Raw genomic sequence first — 26456 nt, 5'->3', positions numbered from 1 at the left:
GCCCTCCAGCTGTTGCAATACTACATTTCCCATCTTGCCTGAACAGCAAAATCCAAAGCTTTGGCTGTGCGGGCATGATGGGAGTTGTGGTTTTGCAACAGCTGGAGAGCTGCAGTTTGAAGAGACACATGATGTAAACGCAAAGCAAATGACAGTACCGGGAATGGCAGCAGATTTAGCTGCGGAACTCAGTGTGAAATCCGCTGTGATCCGGTACATGTGACCTTTAAGGTAAGGTAAATTGGAAGATTACAACAATTTGAAGTTGTTTTTTATATATGTTATACTAGTTAAAGAAAACTTTTAAACTGCAATATTATGACCCCTTTACCCTTTTTATTTTTCCATCTATAAAGCTGTGTGGTGCTAACTTTTTGCACTGTGATCTATAGTTTTTATTTGTCCCAAAGTAGCCAAGACACAAGTACTCTTTTAGATGCTTTTCATTATAATTTTTTTTTTCTGGTTTGTGATATGACATAAAAACCACAGTTCTGGCATTTTTCTTTTGTTCACACCATTCACTATTGGGGATCACTAGCATAATATTGTAATAAATTGAAAAAAATAAGCACTCGGTGATACCAAATAAGTTTATTTTTGGTTTACATTTTAAGAAGTCCCTACAATCCCTTTCAAAATGGCAAAACCAACCTCCATGCACAATGACTTTGTGGATCTTGTGACTTTAACGGAGGAGGAGATAAACTCCCTAAAACTAAAAAAATCTCTGACATGGAAGACAAGAACAATTTGCACCTGCGAGGCATTGCTGAATCTACAGTATAAAGCTAGAAGGTTTTCTGAATTTGGGACCGAATTTTTTTTGGTCTTCTTCCTCTGAAGCAGACGCTATTATAAACAGAGTACATTGCTTAACGGGAATCCAAAAACCTCTAAAATCTGAGAACACTTCCGAGCTATTTCTATTTTTACAGATCCTTCCCAGACTGTGTTGAGACATTAGATTTTTGCCCCAAGCACACAGATCTGTAGGGACAATGACTTTCCCCACCAATCGGGGGTTCAGTTAAATTGATCTTTATCCACTATGGATGTAAAACTATACCTGAAGATGTGATGCAACTTTTTGGAGAATGAAATCTTTCTCCGTATTTAAAAATTGGTTCTCAGAATCACCAAAAAAGATGCGTTCTTTAGATTGCGGACAATTTGCGGCCTATATTAGGGTTCCATCTCCCAGGTTCTATAATTATTATGAATTTCTTGGCTGCATGGAACAGAACACAATATTCCCAGAGCTCTTTGGTTATATTGAACTCGACCCCCCCATGGACAGACTACCAGTCTACTTTACTTTCATTTTCTTTTTGCAAATTTTCTTCTTTTTCTGTTTTTTATTAACCCTGCAGAGTATTATAATTGTAATACGCTTTGCTGTTTTTTTTTTTAACCACAGTTTACACCACAACCCACAGTGGCTAAAATTAGCATGAATTCTTTCTGTAATCATAGTTATTAAAATGTTGACCCTTTTTAAGGGTCTTATTTTTACTTATAAAGGATCTATAATTTCACATGAATCTGAGAACATGCTGACATGTTTTTACACAGGAAACACATTTAAATGAAGGGGGTTTATTTAGATTGAAATATAAACACAAAAAAAAAAACCTTTTAAATAGTACGCTCTTGGAAGAAATGTTGAATGTTGGGAGAAATTTATTAAGGGTTTTGCGCCTATTTTTAGATGAATAATTGGATATTTTGCCCATTTATGGTATAAGTTCTATTTATGAACCAGCATTCGATGGGTGAATATTTTTTAGATGCAATTTTTGAGTATTCACCCAAAAATTCCTATAATCCGGGATTAGTGCTCAGTTTTTATTTTTTTAAAAGTCGCACACACTGGTGCAGGTCTATGTCTGGTCAGTTCCAGGTGAATATGTGCAATTTTTACTTTTTTCTAACTTTTTATTAAGATAATTCACTATGGCAGTGCTAAATTTTAATAAATTTGTCAACAAGATATTGGAACAAAATATCCTTATTAGAAGAGTCACGCATATTAGGCTCCTTAGTAAATGTCTCCCATTGTGTAACCATTGCTTTTAAGGACTTACCTACTGTACATTGTTCATTGTTACACTTTGGTCACCAAGAATTAGTGTGTACTTTTGTATGAATATTGTATTGTATTTTATGAGAATTTAAGGTAGGTCATACAAAAAAATCAAATCACCCCCTTTTCCTATTTCTGAAATGAAAAAGAAACTAAAAAAAAATAAAAATAAACATAAATTGGTATCACTGTGTGCAAAATTATCCAAACTATTTGTCTGTTTCCTGATTCCACAGTCAACAGTGTAAATGGGAAAAAAAATTGCCAAAAATTCAAAAAGTCCGAAATTACAAATTTTTGGTCACAAGTAGGGATGGTCCGAACCGAGTTCGGTTCGGGTTCGTATGACCCGAACCCTCGGTAATGATTCCCACTGTCTGCCTGCTCCGTGCAGCGGGCGGATCCAGCGGGAGGACCGCCTGGAAAACTGGGATACAGCCATAGCCATAGGCTGTATCCCAGTTTTCCAGGTGGTCCTCCCGCTGTATCCGCCCGCTCCACGGAGCGGGCAAACAGCGGGAATCTGATGCTGAGTGTTCGGGTTCATACGAACCCGAACCTCGGCAGGTTTGGACCATCCCTAGTCACAACACATAGCAAAAAACAAAATAACATTAATCAAAAGTTTGATGGATTTGTAATACATAATGTGGTAAAATAAAGAGCGCCTATAAAAAGACACAAAAATAAGGCCTCATATATCTCTGTCAGAGGAAAATGTAAAATGTTATGGGACTTTAGGAATTAGGAGGAACGTCAAACTCAAACTCAAAATTGGGAAGGGGCTAATCGAAATTTTTTACAGATTACTACCTGACAAAGAAAGGGAGGAAAATAACAGCTGTTACAGTTCTGAGCAGCTTTGAATTATTTGTTCACAAAGAAATTTAACAATAACAAAAATAAAATAAAAAAAATATTCATGCAATTTTGTTACATTTCTTTAATTTCTTTTCTTTCTTTTTTTTCCTCTTTAGAAAATTGGTTCTGTGCCTTCAGGCCTGGACTCATATTCTCCTCAGTTATTAACATTTTCACACCCAGATAGAACAGAAAAATATAGAAGACAAATACCTGCAAATATACATAAGCCAAAGACTGCGGTCAAAGAAACATTTCATACACCATTCTCATCACAAAAATCTAATTCATTTCATACTTTAACCACAGAATCTCCAGCTAGTTTATCTACCAGAAGATCTCTATATTCTCCAATTGATTTAGAAATGTCAGAACATAACTTTTCAAAAACCAGTCATAGTGGAAGGTTAGGTGCCTTGTCCCCTCTCCCTATACAGGTTATAAAATATCCACTGTGCCGTAGCCCCAGCCCAATGAACTCTCCATTTTTTGGATCTTCTTCAACAATATGTAGTCTGAATGAAAACCCATCGCCAGTACCAAAATCAGATGCCGCTTCACCTGTTCCATCTCGCCTTTCATTTTTGACTTCTCTACTAAAATCAAATCGATCATGTCCTAAAAGAACGATTTCTCCCGATGAGCATAAGTCTGAGCCTAGGACAACCCTTACGGTTCCTTCAGATACACCTAGAAAAGCTTTATCTTGTGTTTCACTTAACTACCCAAGAGAGTCCAAAATGCCACACTTTCAAAGAACGGCTGAACTTATGCCATCAGCCTCGGAATCTGATATTTCACAAGGTGAATTGTCATTCCAACAAAGCCCAAATAGGATACTTTCTATAGACCCAGTTCACTTAAAGCCATCCAAAAGTTCACTACCTTCTCAAAAAGTATCTGTATCACCATCTTCTCCACTGCATCGTAGATCTAATACACCAATGTCCTCTAGCAAGGAAAATAATTTAACCATCAGTGATAAGCCTCCTATAAGTAGGCCATATACACCCACTAAAAAATATCCTGTTCTTGGTAAATCAAAAAGAGTTACATTGTTTCCTCCACCTTTAAACTTTGATCAAACACTTTGTCACATACCCGATGAAAGAAAAAGTGATATGTCTCCTTTGAAAAGATGTACGTCACCCAGGGGCCATTTAAAATTAACCACTCATGAAAATTTTTGTCCAGGCAATGTAATGTCTAGTTTCTCGATAGATATTGGAAAAAATCATGATCTCCATCAAACTCACTCGGCCCCACTATGCCATGAAACTATGGAGACTGATCAGGTCACTTACCAATCATGGCATCCAAACCACTCAAGCCATTCTTATAGTTTACAAGGATTATCAAGAAAAAATGAACCACTTTGCTCATTATCTACTAATATTACAGCACAGCCAAGGTCAATTTTGTCAAGATCATGGGAATTGCCAACAGGAAGCTCATTGCCTCTGGTTTCTGACCTCGAAAATAAAAAGGTATACACTATTATTGGTTCAGGCATCTTGCGTGCAAGAGAAAATAATACTTATATTTTTATTAGCATCACACTTAACATGAAATTAACAAATTCATGCAAAACATATATTTTATTATTATAAATTCTTATTTTCGCCCTCATCCGATATGCTAATGAGGTCCCATTGAGCACTGGAGGCCGACCTGGCATGGGCAATTCTAAAAAGGCTTGTGTCAGTACTTCATTGGCTGAAGTACAAAAAGAGTTACTTGCATATCACTAGTGTTTACTTACATAGGCTTTCAGGAATATAAATCTCTACGTGTTAAGATGGTCAGCGCCATATTGTAATGGCTTCTTAACACTTTAACTTTACAGTGTGGCGACCATGAGGGGTTGCAACAATGAAATGTGTAGAAATACATGGGTGGAGAAAACAACAACCTGTCAGTGCACACAATGGAGTGTGCGGCTCCGGAAGGGATGATCTTCTCTGACACCGGCCATTCCGGGATAACGGAATGGCTGGTCTCTTAAGTCATGTGAACATGGCTGGATTCTGTGAAATAACTGTCACTTTAATTAGAAGGTCTTGTGAAAAAAATTCAATAAACACACAGGGGGACATTCATTAAGACCGTCCGACACATGCCTCTTGGTAAATCTGACTGGCCAGGCACCCAAACCTGCGCCAGATGTACCATATCTACACCTGCTTCAAGCAAGGGTAGATTTGGATCATGATAAATGAGGCATGGGGGAGGCTTAGGGTGGTATTACATGGGCCAATGGGGGCCCGATAATACCTGTAAACAAGCGCTGATCTGCTAAATCGGTGCTCGTTTACTGGGCCTATTACACTGTCCGATAATCATTTAACAAGGGTCCTTGCAGCCCCTGCTTAAACTATATACTTTACCTATCCACGCTCCAGGGCTGCTCCTGCGGTCCGCTTCTCCCCGGGTCCTGCATGCTCTAGCTTCAGAGCGGCCTGTCAGCTGAAAGGCCGCTCTGAAGCTAGAGCGCGCGGGACCCAGGGAGAAGCGAACCGCAGGAGCAGCCCTGGAGCGTGGATAGGTAATGTGGATCGTCAGTCGCCGGCCGCGCACAGCTATTACACGTAGCGGTGCACGGTCGGCGCCCGACAAATATAGGTACTAACCTATATCAAGGATCAGCCGATTATCGTTCCGTGTAATAGTACCCTTAGTTTTAGACCAATGTTTTCAGGATTATTATGTTTATCATAAATACTCAACCTAAACTGTAATCCTCTTTAAATTTTACTGATTTGATTAATCTTTTTGAAATAAATAAATCTTTAAGTAAATTAATCGAGGCTTCAAACATGATTTAAAACTGTAAATAAACTTGCTAAAGAAAATTTTAATGAAATGATTTTAATATGTATAAAAGAACATCAGGAGCCTATGCTGACATTCATGTGACACTAGGGATATTTAGCAAATTGTTTCTATATTTAGAAATGTCAAATACAATGACAGTCTTTTTGTAGCCAAATTTAAAATCTTAACCCTCAGAGTACTGTTACCTAGGAAGACTGGGGTCAACTTATGAACAGTAACAGACTATGCTTACAGGTTTCACGGTAATGTAATATTCCATAGAAACATGAACTAAACTATCAAGAGGAGGAGGAGGAAGGACTTTCAAAGGACCCCTACTCTTCATAGAGTGTCTTAAAGGTTTATTACTATAGAATAGTCAACTGCAAAAACATGATAAAATTTGATTTAAAGGGGTACTCTGACAAAATTCTTTTTCTTTCAAATTGTCTGGTTTAGAAAGTTATATGTATTGAAACATTAGAAAGTTATATGGATTTGTAATTTACTTCTATTTAAAAATCTCAACTCTTCCCATACTTATTAGCTGCTGTATGTCCTGCAGGAAGTGGTGTATTCTTTCCAGTCTGACACATTGCTCTCTTCTGCCACCTCTGTCCATATCAGGAACTGTCCAGTGCAGGAGCAAATCCCCATAGAAAACCTCCCCTGCTCTGGACAGTTCCTGACATGGACAGAGGTGGCAGCAGAGAGCACTGTGTCAGACTGGAGAGAAATATACCACTTCCTGCAGGACATACAGCAGCTCATAAGTATGGGAAGGCTTAAGATTTTTAAGTTGAAGTATCTATATATAACTTTCTGAAACCAGTTGATATAAAAGAAAAATATTTTTGCGGGAGTACCCCTTTAAGGAGCCCCTGAAAGCAAAGTATCAGGATGGCAGATAAGGTGCAACATGTCAACCCTATTGAAAGCATTATGCACTATGCTATGACGACCCTAAGGCAGAATATGGTGCAATTGTTTACCTTTGAGTAATATAACTGCATATTTTATCTTTCCTGACAAATTGCGAGCACACAACAAATTTTATATTTTGCACATACTGTGCTCAGCCAAAAAGACAAGTTTGGTCAGCTCTCCTACAGCATCATACACACTAGGCAAGAGCACGTTTCTATGACTGGAATTTCAGACACACAAAAACACACAAAAAATGCAACAGCTCACTGCTAATGGCAAGATACAGACCCAATATAGATATGGAAATCACTAAAAGCAGCCCCCTCCCCCGCAACTGCTAAAGAAGATCTCCATTGAAAGGAACAGGCATTGTGTAAATTGAAAACAATGGCCATTCCTAAAAAGGATGTTGTGTGAACATAGCTTTAAGGGTAAATGATTTGGTATTATTATTATTATTGGTATTCTGGTATCATGTATAGATATATATATACCTTACTAATAGCGTGTTATCACTAATAGTGCTGGCTTAAGCGTGGTTTTGCTTTATTTACCCCATGTTCACAAAAGTTTTTTCAGCTCCATTTAAAATGACGTCCGTCATTTGGAGTCTAAAATAATAATCATTTAGCTGCCTGGCCTCCCCTTAGTCCAATGACGGCTGCTGGTACATTATTCTAGTTTGGGGTTACTAATTGCCCTTTGGATGCGGCTTAATTGAGTCCATTGAATTTAAAGGACAAGTGCCATGAAAAACTTTTTCCCAGTAATTGAAGCACATTACAAAGTTATATAACTCTGTAATATGCTTCAATCACCTATCTGCCTCCCTTCCCTGTCTTTTCCCCCCTCCACCCCCCACAAGGAAGTGCACTAAACTCACACAGACCTAATTACTGTGGTCACCGTCACCAGGCAGCTCCTTCTTGTGAGGATGAGTCATCAGCAGGAGGGCTGGTCTAAATCCTGTTACAGCAGCCCCCCCTCCCCAGTCCAAGTGATGGCTTGCAGTTGTTCAGCCAATGGGAGCTGAGCAAGCTGAGTCACCTGACAAGGCAGGGGAGGGGGGGGGGGGCTGCTGTAACAGGAGAAGGAGCTGAGAGAAGAGCTTGGTGACGGTGACGACAGTAATCAGGTCCGTGTGAGTTAGGACACTTCCTGGTGGGGGGTGGAGGGGGGAAAAGACAAAGAAGGGAGGCAGATAGGTGATTGAAGCATATTACAGAGTTATATAACTTTGTAATGTGCTTCAATTACTGGGAAAAAGTTTTTCATGGCACTTGTCCTTTAATAGTAAAAATGGAGAAAGAACGGTGGAAAAAGAAAAACTAATAAACAACTAATAAAAAGACGTCCGAAAATAATGATCATGTTCATTATTTTGATGTCCGCAGTAAAAACGTCCATTATTCAATACGCTGTGTGCATTGGACGTCCATCTTCCCATTGACTTCAATGGATTGCCATTGCAGTCAGTTAAATCGCGACAAAAACGGATGTTTTTTAAAAATCGTCCGCCTTTTCTCTATTTTTGAAACTGTGTAAACATAGCCAAACATACACATCTTTTTGGGAAAGAATGAGATGTTTTTACAGCCTGCCGCCTTGTGCTGGGTGAATATTAATTTTTCTTTTACCTCATATAGATTCTTAACAATTTCTATATAAAACTTTTGTGTTTTTTTGTCTGTTCTAGTTATTCAAAATAAAGTCACGTTACAAAGATTTTGCTGCTATTCCTACAAATACACTGCTTCTGGATCAAAAGGTAAGTGCCTATATACTGTATATGCTTGGTGATGAAACGTATTTAATTCATACATATGATGGGCTGTAGGTGTAAACGTGTAAATATACTTAGATGTGTTATTGAAGACCACAAAGAAATTGCTTTATTTTGACTTTGGTCACACGACAGCAAGTGTCACTTTATTACAGTTGTGACTTTACTGTCACACTTTCAAGTAGAGCAATCGCCAGCAGTCATCTGATTTAGCTCTTTGGTAGCAAAATCAAGAAAATTGTGTTTTCTCCCATCATTTACACTCAGTACCCCATAAAGAGAATAGATTAGAAATATTTACTAATTTATTAAAGAACTAAAATATTGCAATGCAGCTCTCTCATATTGGATGGGGACCATAGGTGGATGGTGTTTTTAGGTCTCTCTCTCTCCGCAGATAATCGACTGGTTTAAGTCAGTGCTGTGGCTGAGACACTCAAGGACATACACAGAGTTGTTACTAGTGATAATAGTGAAATATTCGAATATTCGATATTCGTACGAATATCTCCTCGAATATTCGATCCCTTTAAAGTGTATGGGAACAAGTATTCGATTATGGAAAAACATCTATTCGACCACTTTGAGGTAAAAAACGGAAGCTGGGGGATTTGAACGCTTATCGAATATTTATCAAATATTCTGCGAACTATTCGATTATATTCGATAGATCGAATAACTTACTATTCGATCGAATATCTATTCGATCGAACAGTATTCGCTCATCACTAGTTGTTACTAGGTCACAACAACTGTTGTCTTGACTATGTGTTTAGTTTCAGTTGTCTTTTATAAGCTAAACTTTGGTCCCAGTCCTCACCCTTGATCAGTCTTCCTGTCTTAGCGACTAAAAAACACCCTACAGCTAAATTGTGTCAGCACCCTGCCTTATTGTAGGGCTAGTATAATGATGGTAATGAGCTAGAACTGAGGCCAAAAAGTTCAATCTTGCTTTTACCAGACCAAGGAGTCTTGTCCTGCAAGATCAGAAATGTGATAATTTAATAATTCGGGCGAGTACGCACGCGACGATACCAAATATTTTTGTTTCTATATTTATTTATAAAATGGGAAAAGGGGGGTGATTCAGACTTTTAGTAGGGGAGGGGATTTTTTATTAATATAACACTTTTTTTTTTTTTTACTGTATACTTTAACTTTTAGTTCCCCTGGTGGACTTTCAGTATTACTGCAGTGATCTCCCATTAAGATCACTGCAGTATACTTTATACAGCAATGATCAATGAGATCATTGCTGTATTACTCTGGTCCAATCAAGGTGTATAAATCTCTCAAAAATAATCAAGAGAAATGAGAGGCCTCAGAGCTCCAGAGCTACATTTTAAAGGGGTTATCCAGAGAGCAGAAAAGGTCCTTCCTCTTCTGCTCTCTGGCGCTCCACTTCCTATGACCATCTCTGCTGATTATAGACAAGAGAGGAATGGGAGCATGTTGCAGGCATTGTGGGCATTGTGTGCAGGTAAAACCATGCCTGCACACAATGTCCAATAGCTTCACGATATTGTTGCCACATCATTAATATCGTGCAGCTATTAAACATTGCCAGTAACATGCTCTCCCCCTTCCCCATTTGCAGCAATTTTCATTATAAACTGTCAGAAAGAGGAAGTGAAGAGCTGGAGAGCAGAAGAGGTAGGACCATTTATGTTCTCTGGATAATCCCTTTAAGTGCTTTAATACCTATGTATATCAACAATTAAATGAGTAGATTAATCACCGGCACTGACCCACAGGCACACCACCTTTTCGCGATAAGTGAGATGCATACTGCTGTTCCAAGTAGTCTCTGCAAGTGGTGCTCTAGCTGTAAGTGACATAATGCAACGGTAGCCTTTAAAATAATTAGTCCACAGTGTCACTCACCGGCCTGGTTTAACATTTACTGACTTTATTTAGTAGTTAGCAGAACAGGAGTTTACATGGGTAGGCCCCCGCCATTTTGCTATATCTCCTCTTCTTTGTGGATGAAACTATTTTATGGGCTATTGTGCTGCAAGATAATAATATAGGAATTAATATAAGGGAAGACTAGATGGAGCAAGTAGTCTCTTCCTGCCAACAGTCTCCTATGTTTCTATGTCCACACTATGGAATTCTCACGGAGGACTCTGCCGCTCGTCCCCGTGCGCTTCCACTTTGCTCTCCACCCCTTCCTGTAGACTCCATTCTATTTTCAGGCGGATTCCGCCGTCTGTCTGAAGAATGAACCCGTCCATTCTTTGGGCGTACGGCGTTATCCGCCAGACCATAGAGTGGTCTATTGGGCTGGCAGAAAAGTGGGAGCGTGCAGGGTAAGTGACAGAATCTGTGTGGAGTTCTCTGTGGGAATTCCGTAGTGTGGACATACCCTTACTGTGTAGGGCAACAGGCTAACCACCATAAACCTTCTGTACACATAATGGGCTTGCATAGGGAGTACATACAAATACAGTGTTAAAGTTACCCTAGTCACATTGAAATGCTGAAGTCCACCTTTTCGATTACATCATCACAAATTGACCCTTTAACTAAGGGCCATATAAAATACATAATAAAAAAAATGAAAACCTCCTTCTGGGAGCCAATGTTTAAGAGACAAGGGGTATTGTGTCTCTAAGATGATACTATAAAAAGTGGTAATATTTTCATTCTAACACTATCAACTAAAAGTCGAATGATAAATTCTCCCTATTATGTCTACAGTAGGCAAGAAGGATTCACAAGAAAATTGCTTAAGAAATAGATATTAGGAAACAATTTACTCTGTAAAAAAAAAAAAATAGATCCGACTGTCGGGAAAGAAAAGCAAAGAATAGGATTTATTGTTTGTAACTATTTCTCTCCTTTTTTTTCAAGATTTACTGTATGGCGGCTTCAGTTGCACAAAATATAACAAATTTGCAAATTTTTTTTTTCAATGCACTTTTTTTCACATGGTTTGGAGTGGACCTGTGAAAAAAAAAAGATTTTTAAAATAATCACATTTTGTTTGTTTAACAGGGAACTATCAGCAGGTATGAAAAAACGGTTAGACAGCCGGTTGATAGCCCCCTATAGTGCCGGAGACGCTGAAGAGGAAGGTATATGTGTTTCTTACCTTCCTCCTCAGCAATAGTCCCACGCTGTTAGTCTGGGTAAGCACTGCTCCGGAGCACCATTAGGAGCACTGATAGTCCACTCAGCTAATCACGGACTAAAGAGAGACAGCGCTGCAGACAGTAATTGACTGGGTGGGCCTGCACTGTTGAGTGAAGTTCTGTCTCAGAAGTGGTGATGGGAGGCTTTTATGTGTTTTGGACACCTTTTCCCCTTGTCTAGAAAAGAAACATGTATTTAGTATAATGGGGGCATGTTTTAAATGGTTTAAAGGGGAACTATCAGCAGGTTAGACAAATCTAACTGGCCCCCTATAGTGCTGGGGGTGCTGAGGAGGAAAGTATGTGTCTTACCTTCCTCCTCAGCACTGGTCCCACACTGTTAGTTGGGATAAACACTACTCCGGAGCATATTAGGTACACTGCCATGTCATCCGGCCCACCCCCTCCATTGATTACCATTAGAAGGGGCGGCCCAGGTGACGAGTGACGTGGAAGTGCTCCTAACGGTGCTCCAGAGCAGCATTTACCCTGACTAACAGAACAGGACCAGCGCCGAGGAGGAAGGTAAGACACATACTTTCCTCCTCAACGTCTCTAGCACTATAGGGGGCTATCAACTGGTTAGATTTGTCTAACCTGTCTAACCACAGGAGGACCCCAGGGGAGCGTGGAATAAGATGTTTATTATGTTCTATGCAAGGGCAACAATAAAAGTTAAAAAATTTACAGTAATAACGAAGCGAATGGCTTTGTTATCTTGGCAGTATCTTGGAGTTGTTATCTCGGTGCTGCTTGGTGCCGCTCCTCCCCGGATGCCGGGAAAAGCTAGATCTATCCCTGGAAAACTGGACTGGACTGTATCCCAGGACTGTATCCAGCTTTTTCTGCCACCTGGGGAGGAGTAAAACAGAGTGGCACTGAGAAGGCAGCAGGCTGATAAGCAAAGTAATTAATATTATTATTATGAAAGAAACCTGAGCAATGATTGGTTGCTACAGAGAAAGACTAACAGTTTGAATCTCAGGTAGCTTAAAAAGTCATTAGTCATTAGTCATGAGTCATTATTTTAATTATATGAAACTGAATTCTAAATTTGACAATGTTTACTCAAATATTAACAGATTAATAGGGTGGGTTCACGCGTAACGGAATAGCTGCTGATTTCATGCTGTGAGTTTGCAGCGAAATCCTATACGATTCCCGTACTGTATGTTTGAACAGGATTACATGCTCGCATCAGAATTTTCATCCCGCTGCGTGTATGTAACCCCCCCTTAACCCGTGGCTGGTCTCCGTTCCGGCTTGCTTCTGGGGCTCCCAGCAACATGACATCCCACTCTGCCAATCAGTGCGCTGCCCCGCCGCACCCACTGGCAGTCTGAGCGGGATGTCAGAATGCCAGGAGCCTCAGAAGCAAGCCGGAACGGAGACAAGTAATGTAGTCTCCAGGCAGCCGCAGATTAAAGGGGTAGTGCGGCAGTAAACAATTATTCACAGAATAACACACATTACAAAGTTATCCAACTTTGTAATGTACAGTATGTTATGTCTGTGAATCGCCCCCTTCCCCGTGTCCCACCACCCCCACCTGTGTACCCGGAAGTGTGGTGCGCTATACATACCTGATACGTGTCGCACCCGTCCGCCATCTTGTGCCAAGACGCCATCTTCGGGAGGCCGGCTGAATCGCTGCCGCCGTCCCTGATGCCGGCCCCCCTCTGCCGCGTCATAACTGTGCTCAGCCGCGATTGGCTGAGCACAGTTATGCTCAGCCAATCGCGGCTGAGCATCTGATGACGCTGCAGAAGGCGGCCGGCACTAGGGACGGTCAGAGCGGTACGGCCGTCCGTCCGAAGATGATGTCTTGGCACTAGATGGCGGACATGCGCGACACGGATCAGGTATGTATAATGCACCACACTTTCGGGTACACGTGCGGTGGTGGTGGGAGACGGGAAGGGGGCGATTCACAGACATAACATACATTACAAAGTTGTATAACTTTGTAATGTGTGTTATTTTGTGAACAATTGTTTACCGCCGCACTACCCCTTTAAGCCTATGTTCACACAACATTTTTTCAGCTGCGTTTAAAATGATGTCCGTTAATATGAGTCTAAAATAACGGACGTCATTTAGCAGCCTGGCCTCTCCTTAGTGCAATGACTGGTGTTTGTACATTATTCTAGTTTTGGATTACTAATTGGACTTTGGATGCGACTTAATTGAAAAATCCATTGAATTTAATAGTAAAAACTAAGATGACCGTCCGTTCAGTGACCCGGCCGGGTCACGGAGCGGCCCGTCTCGCAAAAGATCATCCCGGCGGTACAGCATCTTGGCCGGTACCGCAGTTTTCTGATACTGACGCATCAGCGCGCACTGACAGAGCTTTCTGCGGCCGCAATTCACTGGATTGCGGCCGCAGAAAACTGACATGTCATTTGTTTGTGGCGCCGTCTGGGATCCCGTCCGGAGCGTATACTATGATTATACGCTCCAGCCGGGATCCTATAGAAGAGCATGTGGCATTCCTAGGCGTACAAAGTACGGCCGTTGGGGCCGATTGCAACAACGCCCGTACTTTTACGCTGTGTGAACATAGCCTCAATCTGTATTCATGCTGATAAGCCATCAGTAACTTACAGCTTTGACTGGGAAGGTGAGATATCATAAAACTTTGCTCTTCTCTGCTTCTAACTCGGCTAAATGTGTCACAATACAAGAAAATGCAGCTGTCATAATGAGAACATTTACATGTTATATTTAGGCGATGTTTAACCTTTACAATAAGCCTGATTGAGTGCACTGAATCCATATTCAATACGCCTTGGTTAACATGGACTATAAATGCCTTAATGTACCAAGCCGACCATGATACCCACCCAGATATAACATATACAAATCAGGATGTCGATTAGCTGCGTAATTTTATATTAATGGCATCAGCAATTGTATTAAACCACCATGCAAATAGTAAATTAGAACGAAGATGAGGTCTGACGACATGTGCATTGATTATGAGACAGAATAAATCTCATTATGCAAAACTATACGGACGCATGTAGATGATAACCCTCACATATTACAGTATATTTCATGTGAAATCTTTTTATGGTAATATTTACATACTCTAAGTTTGTCCGTATGATTTGCACCAACCTTTTTTTTGTCACTTTTTCTGCCATTGAATAAATATATATATATATATATATATATATATATATATACCGAATCGTTTACCACAAAACTATTTATTAGTCTGCCCAGGGCTATGTTCACACATCATCAAAAAAAAAAAAAAAAGACGTCCATTATTGCCGCAATTTGATTGACTAATGCAATGTATTGAAATCAATGGGATGAGGGACGTCCAATGTGCACAGTGTATAAAATGACGGACGTTGCCTGAGCGGATGTCAAAAAAATGATCATGTCAATTATTTTCGGACGTCAGACATTATTTTTTAGTTGTTCGCACAGTTTTTCTTTTGTTACCGTCCTTTCTCCGTTTTTACTATTAAATTCAATGAACTTTTCAATTAAAGACAAAGGCTATGTTCACACAGCGATTTTTCAGCCCGTCATTTTGAGTCTAAGTTAACGGACGTCATTTAGCAGCCTAGCCTCCTCTAATGCAATGGCGGCTGTTGGTACATTATACTAGTTTGGTTACTAATTGGCCTTTGGATGCGGCTTACTTGAAAAGTCCATTGAATTTAATAGTAAAAACGGAGAAAGAACGGTAACAAAAGAAAAACTGTGTGTGAACTAATAAAAAACGTCCGAAAATAATTGTCATGATCATTATTTTCACGTCTGCGGTGATAACGTCTGTTATTCAATACATTGTGTGCATTGGGCGTTCGTCTTTTCATTGACTTCAATGAAAAAACGTTGTGTGAACATAGCCCAGCTCCTTCTTAAACTAAAATTTTTTTGTAATGTAGCAGGTTTCCTTTATTTATAATAATTTTTAATCACTTAATGGAAAACTCTTTATTTTTTTTTTATTTTTTTTTTAAATTAAGGCACTTGATGAACCTGAGATAAACAGAAGAAATTGTGAAGCTGAAGAGAAGACAGATACACACACTGAGGTACAGTTATAATCTCCTCCTCTTAGTTCTGTCAGTAAATGCTTTGTTGTATCTCACAGTAGTTCTGTTTGGTTTATTAGATGTGTTCTCCTGCCTTGCTTAGACAACAGACTGAAGAAATCTGTGCTGCCATTGATGAGGTGCTCCATGACCCGCTCCCTCCGGTAATAACAATGAAAAAAGAACACAGATAAATAGACAAACTGTCCTTTGTGTGAACAGGATTTTCAATCTGACTTCATCTGCAAGCATTTTTATTGTTAATGGTTGCAAAGTTAGATAAAGAAAAAAAAAAAGGATCAAAACAAGTTGTCAACCACATTTTTGTGTCTGTTAGAAAAAAACTGATCCATTTTGATTCATTTTTATAATGGAAGTCAGTGAAAAAATGCATCCTTTTATAACCGTTTTTCTTTTTTTTTTACTTTTTCATTTTTTCCTTCTTGTGCTTAAAAGGCCATAGCGCTTGCATTTTTTCACCTAGAGATCCACAAGAGCCCTTATTTTTTGTGACACTAAAGGGGTACTCTGGGCCTGGGGGTATTTTGGAGGATCGCCAGGGAGGGGGTGGAAATTGAAGCCGGAGGTCACTCGGATCGCGCCGCCTGGTACTCCCATCCCGCGGCCGCTTCCTGGTCAGAGCTGCCGCATAAGACGTCACGTCTCAAGGCAGCTCTGACATTCAGCGGCCGTGGTGGGACTCCGCTACAGCCGCTGATTGGCAGAGCTGCCTTAAGAGGTCACGTCTCATGCGGCTGCTCTGACCAGGAAGCGGCCGCCGGACGTGAGTACCGGGCGGCGCGATCTGGGCACCGGCACTGGAACGGGGGAGGTAAGTGACCTCCGGCTTCAATTTCCACCTCCTCCCTGGCGATCCTCCAAAATACCCCCCTGCCCGGAGTACCCCTTAATTGTACTTTGCAATGACAGGCAGAATTTTTGCATATGCTGTGAAGTATTCCGCGAAACCAGAAAAAAATTATATGTGTGCATATCTGCGGAGAGAACCTGCTGATATGCAGCAGAAGCCGTTTACCTTAGGAGCTGATAGCAGTTATAACCGCTCCTCTGCGTCTCCACATTCTTTAGTAATTAGCTAATTGCCCCTATGCAAATATAGGGCTTTAGAGCATTTGGGGTATTGCCTGGGTCCGCGAGCACCACTCTGTCCCGCCCAGTCAGTCCCCATCTGTACCGCCCCCCTGCACCTCCTCCAATCTAGCTCACCCAGGCAGCATCTCCCCGTGACGCTCAGCCAGCCCCCTTTCTTGCTGCCTATTCCCAGCCGATCAGGAGCCTAGGACAGTCGGGTGCTTACTGCCACAGTTTGCAGCTGGCAGGAGTGGGATCAGTGCTGGATGGTAAAGCTCAGCCCAGGCTCCCAGCATCGATTGCGTTCTTGCCATTTGCAAACTATAGCTGTGAGCAGCATACTGTCCTGGGCTCCTGATCGGCATTCAAGCGCCAGAAGAGTGTCCCCCCTACACTGTCCTGGGCTGGGAGCAGGCTGTCAGCTCAGCGGCATGGGAGGGGGCAGGCCGAGCTGGTGGGACAGTGTGGGGGACGCTCTTCTGGCACTTGAATGCCGCTCAGGAGCCCAGGACAGTATGCTGCTCACTGCTATAGTGTGCAGCTGGCAGGAGTGGGATCGGTGCTGGGAGCCTGGGTTGAGCCGATCGCGTTCTTGCCATTTGCAAACTATAGCAGTGAGCAGCATACTATCCTGGGCTCCTGAGCGGCATTCAAGCGCCAGAAGAGCGTACCCCACACTGTCCCAGTCTGAGCTGCTCCAAGCCCGGGGCAGTGTGGGGGGACACTCTTCTGGCGCTTGAATACCGATCAGGAGCCCAGGACAGTATGCTGCTCACAGCTATAGTTTGCAAATGGCAAGAACGCGATCGGTGCTGGGAGCCTGGGCTGAGCTTTACCATCCAGCACTGATCCCACTCCTGCCAGCTGCAAACTGTGGCAGTAAGCACCCGACTGTCCTAGGCTCCTGATCGGCTGGGCATTGGCAGCAAGGGAGGGGCTGGCTGAGCGTCACAGGGAGATGCTGCCTGGGTAAGCTGGTTTGGAGGAGGTGCAGGGGGGCGGTACAGATGGGGGCGGGCTGGGTGGGACAGAGTGGTGCTCGCGGACCCAGGCAATACCCCAAATGCTCTAAAGCCTTATATTTGCATAGGGGCAATTAGCTAATTACTAAAGAATGTGGAGACGCAGAGGAGCGGTTATAACTGCTATCAGCTCCTAAGGTAAACGGCTTCTGTTGCATATCAGCAGGTTCTCTCCGCAGAACCTGCTGATAGTGCCGCTTTAAATCTTCATTAAAACATCCACGCTGTGTGCAGCTGTGAATTAATGCATTAAAGCTGTTTCGCACGTTGTTTTAATGAAGATTTAATAAAGATTTTTGCATTTTTAACAGTGAGTGCCCTCTATATATCCTATTTTCACTACTGTAATATTTTATTTTCAAAGAAAATAAGGAAGGAAAATAAGGATGAAGGAAACATGTAAAATATTATCCACCATCTGAATATTTTTTATACATTTTTTTTTATATATATACAATTTTTTTTCCTGTATGCCCTCTTTTGAACTGATTTGAGCTATGTTCCCACAATGTAAAAAAAAAAAAAGGCAAATAACTTCTGTTGTTGCAAAACAAAACAATATGCGTTATTAATGATCATGAGCATTAATACCGCCTTTTGTTTTGAAACAATGGACGTTAACATAACTTTAATACTTATATCTTTTTATATGCAGCTTTAGTTATTTTCAGTATTTTTATTGTGTAGGAAACATTTTTAGCAATTTTTTGACATTTAAATTTTAAACTTCTTAGAAAATGCTAAGAAAATACTTTTCTGGTAGAGTTTTGAGTTTCCTTGGGTTAATAAATGAGGGAATAAAAAAATCATCCAGATTTTGCACTTACAGTAATGACTTTTATATAAGAGAACACTCTGGTATTCTTAATACATAACTGCAATGAAATTTCAAATAAACAGTGTCCTTTATCAAGGTAAATTCATGCAGCTCTAGCAACACAGCATGCTGCCATTACAAAATGTTACAATTTTAATTTGTTTCCATATGACCATTGTAAGATGAAAACATAAGAACTTGATAACTCTTAGAAAAAAAAGTAATTGGTTGCAAACCAAATGGGAAAATAAAAAAGGTTGCTAAATCCCTTACTATATTGAGAGCAGGAGCTGCTACAGGGACCCTTACATAACACACAAGGGTCCAGTAAAAATAACAGCAAAACAATCAGGTAGAGCCTATAAATACAATAGCTCAAAATTAGCAGAATCCTACCACTTTCCCTATAAGGCTATGTTCACACAACGTTTTTTCAGCTCAGCTATGTTCACACAACGTGCAAAAAACAGAAAAAAAGCATCTTTGGCTATGTTCACACAACATTCTTTTTAAGTAAAGAACGGACGCTGATTGCAATTGCCTCAGCGTCCGTTCTTTACTGCATGGGCGGCATTGCATTCAAGTCAATGCAATGCTGCCCGCTGTGTTCTCACATTGTTATTGTGCCTGTCAATTATTTCCGGACGCTGTTCGTTGAACAGCGTCCGGAAACATCAGCTGTTCACACAACGCAATGTGCAGCGTGGCCGCACTTTGCATTGGAGTGAATGGCTAATTGATATGCGGGCACAGCAAATCAATTGTGAAAAAAGAACATGCCTGCAGCCAATACGGAGGTATCGACTGCAGGTACGGGCTGAGTGCAGCCCGACCACCGGCTGTTTAACAGCGTCCGTTGCTATGCAACTTTTCAATTAGTAATCCCAAACTAAAATAATGTGCAAACATCAGTCATTGCACTAAGAGAAGGCCAGACAGTTAAATGATGTCGTTATTTTAGACTCAATATAATGGACATCATTTAAAAAAAAAGTTGTGTGAACATAGCCTTATTTGACCTTCATATTTCCGTTTTTGTGACTTCTCCCCAACCCAGGCCCCCAAAATATGGTGAAAAATGTTTTGATTCTGCTCCCACTGTGTCTTTATTGACTTCTGGATATTGTTAGTGTTTTTTTAGCTTTTGTGCCCTACGTAAATGTATGTAACTGTGTCATGTAACCTCTCATGTATGGCACAGCAGGAAGGGATAGTTGTTACTAATGTGATTGGCTGCTCTCTACATCTACAGGCCATGTTCACACAATGTAAAAATAAGGGGAAATATTTGCCTTCTTCCGATGATGGCTGTAAGTAATGATTATAAAAAGACAGCCGTTATTTGCCCTTCTTTTTACATTATGTGAACCTAGAGTTATACCGATAGCCAATCAGGGGCTGAGGTGTTGTCCCAGCTCAGTCACTGATTTGCTGAGCAGACACCGCAGGGTAAACAAATCTATTTAATTTAATATGTTTTTTTTTGCATTGTCAGCACTGTAACTTTGCATCAAGGTCTCCGAAGCTGAAACCTGAGAAGAAGTCAGCCTATGTAAGTATAATGCATGGTATAAAGACCCTTCCAGATACATGCCATAGTAGGGCTATGTTCACACAATGTTAAAATAGAAAAAAAGGCGGCCGCTTATGTAATTTAAAGTAGCAGCAGAGAGCACGGTGTCAGGCTATGTTCACACAACATATTTTTTTTCATATTTCTACAGCCGTTGTTGCCTATTGCAACAACGGCCATAGTTGAAACGAGAAAATACGTTGGCCGGGTGTCTTTGGGATCCTGGCCGGAGCGTATACACATAGTATACGCTCCGGCCGGGATCCCTAGCGGCGCCGCAACCAACTGACTTGCAGTTTTCTGCGACTGCTATTCAGTGAATAGCACCTGTAGAAAACCATGTCAGTGCACACTATGAAGCGAGAGGCTGCGGCCGCAAGCTTCACAGCGTGCAGTGGGGAGGTCTGATGCGGGCAGGCGTGCGCGGATGCACCTGCATCAGAACTCTGCTGGCCGAAACATCATCCGGCCAGTATTGCAGTATTGGCCGCTCCGTGTCACGGAACGGCCGGTCTCTTACGCCATGTGAACATGGCCTCAGACTGGAAAGAGTCCACCACTTCCTGCAGGACATACAGTAACTGATGAGTACTGGAAGACTTGAGATTTCTAAATAGAAGTAAATTACAAATTTATATAACCTATAGAAGGCTATGTTCACACACAAAGTCAAAAATAGAGAAAAGGCGGACGCTTCTGCAATTTAAAATAACGTCTGTTTTTACCGTGATTTAACTGACTGCAATGGCAATGCATTGAAGTCAATGGAAAGACGGACGTCCAATGCACACAATGCATTGAAAAACGGACGTTATTGCAGCGGACGTAAAAATAATGATCATGATCATTATTTTTGGACGTCTTTTGAAAACAGCGGATGTTATTTTAGCCTCAAAATGATGGACGACATTTTAAACAGGGCTGAAAAAACGTTGTGTGAACCTAGCCTTTGACTGAATATGTTCTACATTACATACCACATTGGACGTTAATGAAATTAAAGGAAAATGTCAGACAAGATGGATGCACTGTATCACACCATGAGCAATGGCTGTGGCTATGGTGCGAAACATATTACTAGAACACTATAGAGAAAATCTGTGTGGGATGCATTAACCCCTTAGCTTCTTTACTAGACATAAGAGGCCTAGTACACAAAGACTTATACACAGAGCCCTTTAAATGGGTATTCCCATTTCTACTAATATACTTATACTTTTAGGGCCCGTCAAGTTAAACATCTTTAATTCCATCAAATCCATTCATTTAGAATTTTTTAGCAATTTGTTGAATTTAGTGCTTTTTTGTGTAAGGCTGGGTTCACACTGCGTTTTTGCAATCCGTTTTTTCATCTGTTTTTTTCTAAAAAAAAGGATGAAAAGAAAAACGGATGCATTTGTGTGCATCCATTTTGATCTGTTTTTCCATTGACTTCCATTGTAAAAAAAAAAGGAACAAAACGGATCCATTTTTTTTTAACGGACACAAAAGTAGCTACGTTTTTGTATCCGTAAAAAAAAAGGATCCATTTTGATCCGTTTTTTTTTTTTTTTTTACAATGGAAGTCAATGGAAAAACGGATCAAAACGGATGCACACAGTGCAGTGGGAACCTAGCCTTACATGAAAACACCTGAAGCAAGAAACATGGCATAAATTTCATAGTTTTACAGTAGCAAAATCGTTCCATTTTGGAACTGCACAATTTCGTTGTGTTTTTTTTTTTTTTTTTGTGCAGTTGTGCAGTTTTACCACAATAAATATAACTTGCAGTACAAAACACTATACAATAAAACTAATAAATATCACAATCCTAATACACCAAAGGAGGATTTATCTGAAATAACGCCTCCCTTCCTCTCATGCATCTCTCCGGATTTACTAAGAGATGCACGCCTTGGCAGTCCTGTACCTGCTGCATGGCAGGCGCAGTAATCTATAACCGCTCTGGAGCAGGCGTAAATTTTCGCCATGATTTACGCCTGATTTGCGGCTGCTCACAGCCAGTAGTAGAAGGCTGGGAGTAATACACTTCTTTTCATTGGCAGGAGAAGTTTGTTAGCATGTTCCACACTCCTCTCCTCTATCCCTGCTTCAGTCCAAACTGTAAGAATACAAATAAGGTTGATTTAAAAAGCTAGGTGATCCTCTTCCTCACTGCAAAGAGCGGCCCAGAAGAAATCTGCCCAGCCAGGAGCATAGCCAGTCTGGGCCTGCAAATAAGTCAATACATAGTATACAATTTTTTTCAAAAAGGGGTATACAGTGGCGTAGCTGTCATATAGGCAGACCATGCCACTGCTATAGGGCCTGTGCACTGATCGGGCCCACAGTCCTGTGATAAATGCTCAGTTAAATGCTGTGGCACTGGCTTCCATCAGTCTCCCTTGTGGCCAGATGCAACATTGCACTTCTTGCCAGAAGACACTCCCCCCATACACACAGTCCCCTGGCCCATCACAGTCCCCTGGCACTCATTTTCCCAGGTGTGAGTGATGTCACTCAGGGAGCTAGGAGAACATAGGAATGCTGGTGGACTGTGACGGGCCAGGTGAGTATGTGGCGGGGTGGGGGGTGGAGTTGGGGGAAGGACTCCTGTACAGGATTCATGGGACCCCAATGTGGGGGGGAGGGGGGGAAAGAAGGGACCAACCTTTTCTCTTGTTTTGCAGGCAGGATTTGCTTTGGGATATTTGCTTTGGGATACATACATTAAAGTAAATAAATATTTATCATTTCATTTCGGTTACAGATGCCAAGGGCTCCAATGAAATCAGCCGGCCGAGAAACCAAATATGTGAGTCAAGAGCAACATAGTTTTAGTCTATATTCACACAACATATTTATATTTCAAGAACAGCTGTTGTTTGCAATTAAAACAATGGACGTTCTTGACAAAAACTTCACTTCCGACAGGATAGGAAAAATGGCAATGGATAATGTTTATCACTTTAGCTGCAAAATTTTTTTTTGGTAATAGTCTACACTGCTGCCCATATGTCCTTCCAACCTGTAAACAGACTAGACAAAGCGCGGGGATCGGAAGTTACCTGGGAAACCCCCAGGTCACATGGGCATTATGATTTAGGACCAAAAACAATGGGCAGTTGCAGATGAGTAGGATATGTATATTAACTAAAATTTCCTTCTTAGTTTGTGCAATTGCGGCCAGAACATAGGGCCAATGCATTTCAAAGGTCACTGAGTCTGGGAGCTGGGTGAGATAAGGTTGCAGGATGTGGTGTTTTTCAGGGCTGCCTTTTCTCCTCTCTGTTCTCACTCATCCCTCTCAGCCCCTCCCCTCTCCATAGGACATAATGGACACAGAAATCCTACTTCCTCTGAAGTGGGGGGGAGGGGGTTTGAGCATTTTGAGTACAGAAGGAAACTCTTTTGCTTAATAAAACCTATTACTGAGTTTCTTAAAATCGCTTGTACTATTGATATTTATTGACTTTTGAAACTGACATTTAAATAAAAGGAGGCGTGCGAGCCCTCTAATAGACAGCCTGTATGGCTGCCGGTTTTACTCTCACATTGAGGGATCAGCGCTGAATTAGCAAGGAAAGTGTTCTTGCGGAATTCCGCATGGAATTACTACGGAATTCCGTGCAGAATCAAGCCGGAGTGTAGCCAGGTAATATAATATGGGAGATAGGGTTTTACATGCTTGCAGTGGAATGGAAAATCCTCTGCGAGTATGTAAACCCATAGAAAATCACCGGACACAGGACTGCAGCATGAAATTGACTATGGATCCGGTATATGTGAAGCTACCCTAATTAATTTGCATATCAGTTAAAAGTGTGATGTTTCAGTGTTACCATAATAAAGGTATGCACAAACTCAGGGTCAGAAAGCCAGTACCGCCATGGCCTGTGTTTATACACAAAGCACTTACTGACTAGGCTGCTTTAAATATTATGTACAGTTAGGCTGGGTTCATACTACGTTTTTGCAACCCGGTTTTTTTTTTCCATCTGTTTTTGCAAATAACGGATGAAAAACTCATGCATTTGTGTGCATCCATTTTGATTTGTTCTTCCATTGACTTCCATTATAAAAAAAAAAAGGATCAAAGCGCATCTGTTTTTTAACCTCTTAAGGACGGAGCCAATTTTCATCTTTGTGCTTTCGTTTTTTCCTCCTTGCGTTTAAAAGGCCATAGCACTTGCATTTTTCCACCTAGAAACCCACATGAGCCCTTATTTTTTGCGTCACTAATTGTACTTTGCAATGACAGGCTGAATTTTTGCATAAAGTGCACTGCGAAACCAGGAAAAAATTCAATGTGTGGTGATATTGAACAAAAAAACAAATTCCTTTTATTTAGGGGGCATTTGTTTTTACGCCATTCGCCCTGGGGTAAAACTGACTTGTTATATATGTTCCTCAAGTTGTTAAGATTAAAACGATATATAACATGTATAACTTTTCTTTTATCTAATGGCCTGTAAAAAATTCAAACCATTGTTAACAAATATATGTTACTGCAGCGAAAACAAACGAGTGCCGAGCCGGGATCAGCGCCATCTTGGCGGAGACCCCATCCGGCACCAGACACCAAAAATATTGAAAAGGCGGCCGATTTTCATATTTTAAAAAACTTCAATTTTTGCCGCGATTTAACTGACTGCAACGGCAATGCATTGAAGTCAATGGGAAGACGGACGTCCAATGCGCACAATGTATTGAATAACGGACGTTTTTACTGCGGAAGTCAATATAATGAACATGATCATTATTTTCGGACGTCTTTTGCAAACAGCGGACATTTTTTATTAGTTGTTCACACGCAGTTTTTATTTTGTCACCGTTCTTTCTCCGTTTTTACTATTAAATTCAATGGACTTTTCAATTAAGCCGCATCCAAAGTCCATTTAGTAACCAAACTAGTATAATGTACCAACAGCTGTCATTGCACTAAGGGGAGGCAAGGCAGATAAATGACGTCCGTTATTTTAGGCTCAAAATAACAGATGTCATTTTAAAAGGAGCTCTAAAGACGTTGTGTGAACATAGCCTTATAATGGAAGTCATTGGAAAAACTGTTCAAAGCAGATGCTCACAAATACATTAGTTTTTTTATCCTTTTTTTGCAAAATCGAATAAAAAAAAAAAACAACAAAAAAACGGATTGCAAATACATAATGTGAACCCAGCCTTACCTTACATTTTTTCATTATTTCTGTAAATGTTGAAACAAACATATAACTTCAAATCACTTCATTTACTATGTCTAGTTTTATTTTAAATCACAGGCCACCCTCCAACCTCTACCAAACACAAAAGCGACACATTCTCAAGTAAGTACATATTTTACCTCGAATACTTTTCTTCCACTTTATAACAAATAAAACTAATTAATGACATATGACATAAATTGATATAATCTTTTTTCAATTCATAGTACAGACTGAACCCCTCAGCTGTATCATTGTTACATAGAACAATGGGTAATGTGTGGATGTGATTTAGATCCATTGTTAGCGTGCTGCTTATATCACATTTAATATGAAATAGAATTTTCAGTGCAGGCTTGGACTTTAAAGCAAATCTGTCACGTGTTTTTACATAATGTAACTAATCACAGCTTCAGCGGGGGTAAAAGCACCTTCACAATCCTACCTCTAGATATGCAAACTTAGTGATGTTTTAGATATGTAAGTGAGTGGCATGCGGCCGCAGGGTGGGTCGTCTTGTCACATGTACCCAGCATTTTAATTTTTATTGTCACTTGTCGCCTCCTATGAAAAATTTTAAAAAATTGCAGATTCCCTTAAAGAAAAAAGAAAGAAAAAAAAAGAAAGAAAACAAATGTATTAAAGGTATATTATAAGGGATTGTACCAGCAGATATTTAAAGGAGAAGTTCGGCAAAATTTTTTATTAAAGTATTGTATTGCACCCCAAAAGTTATACAAATCACCAATATACACTTATTACATAAAATGCTTATGAAGTGCTTTTTTCCACTGCAGCAAGGCTTCACTTCCTGGATAACATGGTGATGTCACTTCCTGGATAAAATGGTGATGTCACTTCCTGAATAACATGGTGATGTCACGCCCCGACTCCCAGAGGTGCGTGGGCTGTGGCTTCTTGAGAGGATGATGGCAGGGGGACACTGAGGGACACAGGGCACTGGAGGGACACTGAGCATCCCTCTGCCATCATCCTCTCCAGCAGCCACAGCCCGCACAGCTCTGGGAGTCGAGTCGTGACATCACCATGTTATCTAGCAAGTAACATCCCCATGTTATCAAAGGAAGTGACATTACCATG

General features: G+C 40.8%; 1 protein-coding gene across 3 annotated transcripts in view; it reads left to right on the top strand.

Annotated features, from left to right (window-relative positions):
• The window catches only part of MLIP (muscular LMNA interacting protein), a 138891-nt gene that overhangs the window by 97477 nt on the left and 14958 nt on the right, over nt 1-26456 (top strand). For all 3 annotated transcript variants that reach the window (XM_069973424.1, XM_069973426.1, XM_069973427.1), the window contains exons 5-11: nt 3064-4434; nt 8385-8456; nt 15601-15669; nt 15750-15833; nt 20096-20152; nt 22925-22969; nt 25434-25478. In XM_069973424.1, the coding sequence (XP_069829525.1) occupies nt 3064-4434; nt 8385-8456; nt 15601-15669; nt 15750-15833; nt 20096-20152; nt 22925-22969; nt 25434-25478 (1743 nt within the window). The remainder of the gene's footprint in view (nt 1-3063; nt 4435-8384; nt 8457-15600; nt 15670-15749; nt 15834-20095; nt 20153-22924; nt 22970-25433; nt 25479-26456) is intronic.

The sequence above is a fragment of the Dendropsophus ebraccatus genome, chromosome 6 (genome assembly GCF_027789765.1).
Source record: "Dendropsophus ebraccatus isolate aDenEbr1 chromosome 6, aDenEbr1.pat, whole genome shotgun sequence".
In the NCBI taxonomy this organism is placed as follows: domain Eukaryota; kingdom Metazoa; phylum Chordata; class Amphibia; order Anura; family Hylidae; genus Dendropsophus; species Dendropsophus ebraccatus.
This window is presented reverse-complemented; position numbering and strand designations above follow the sequence as displayed.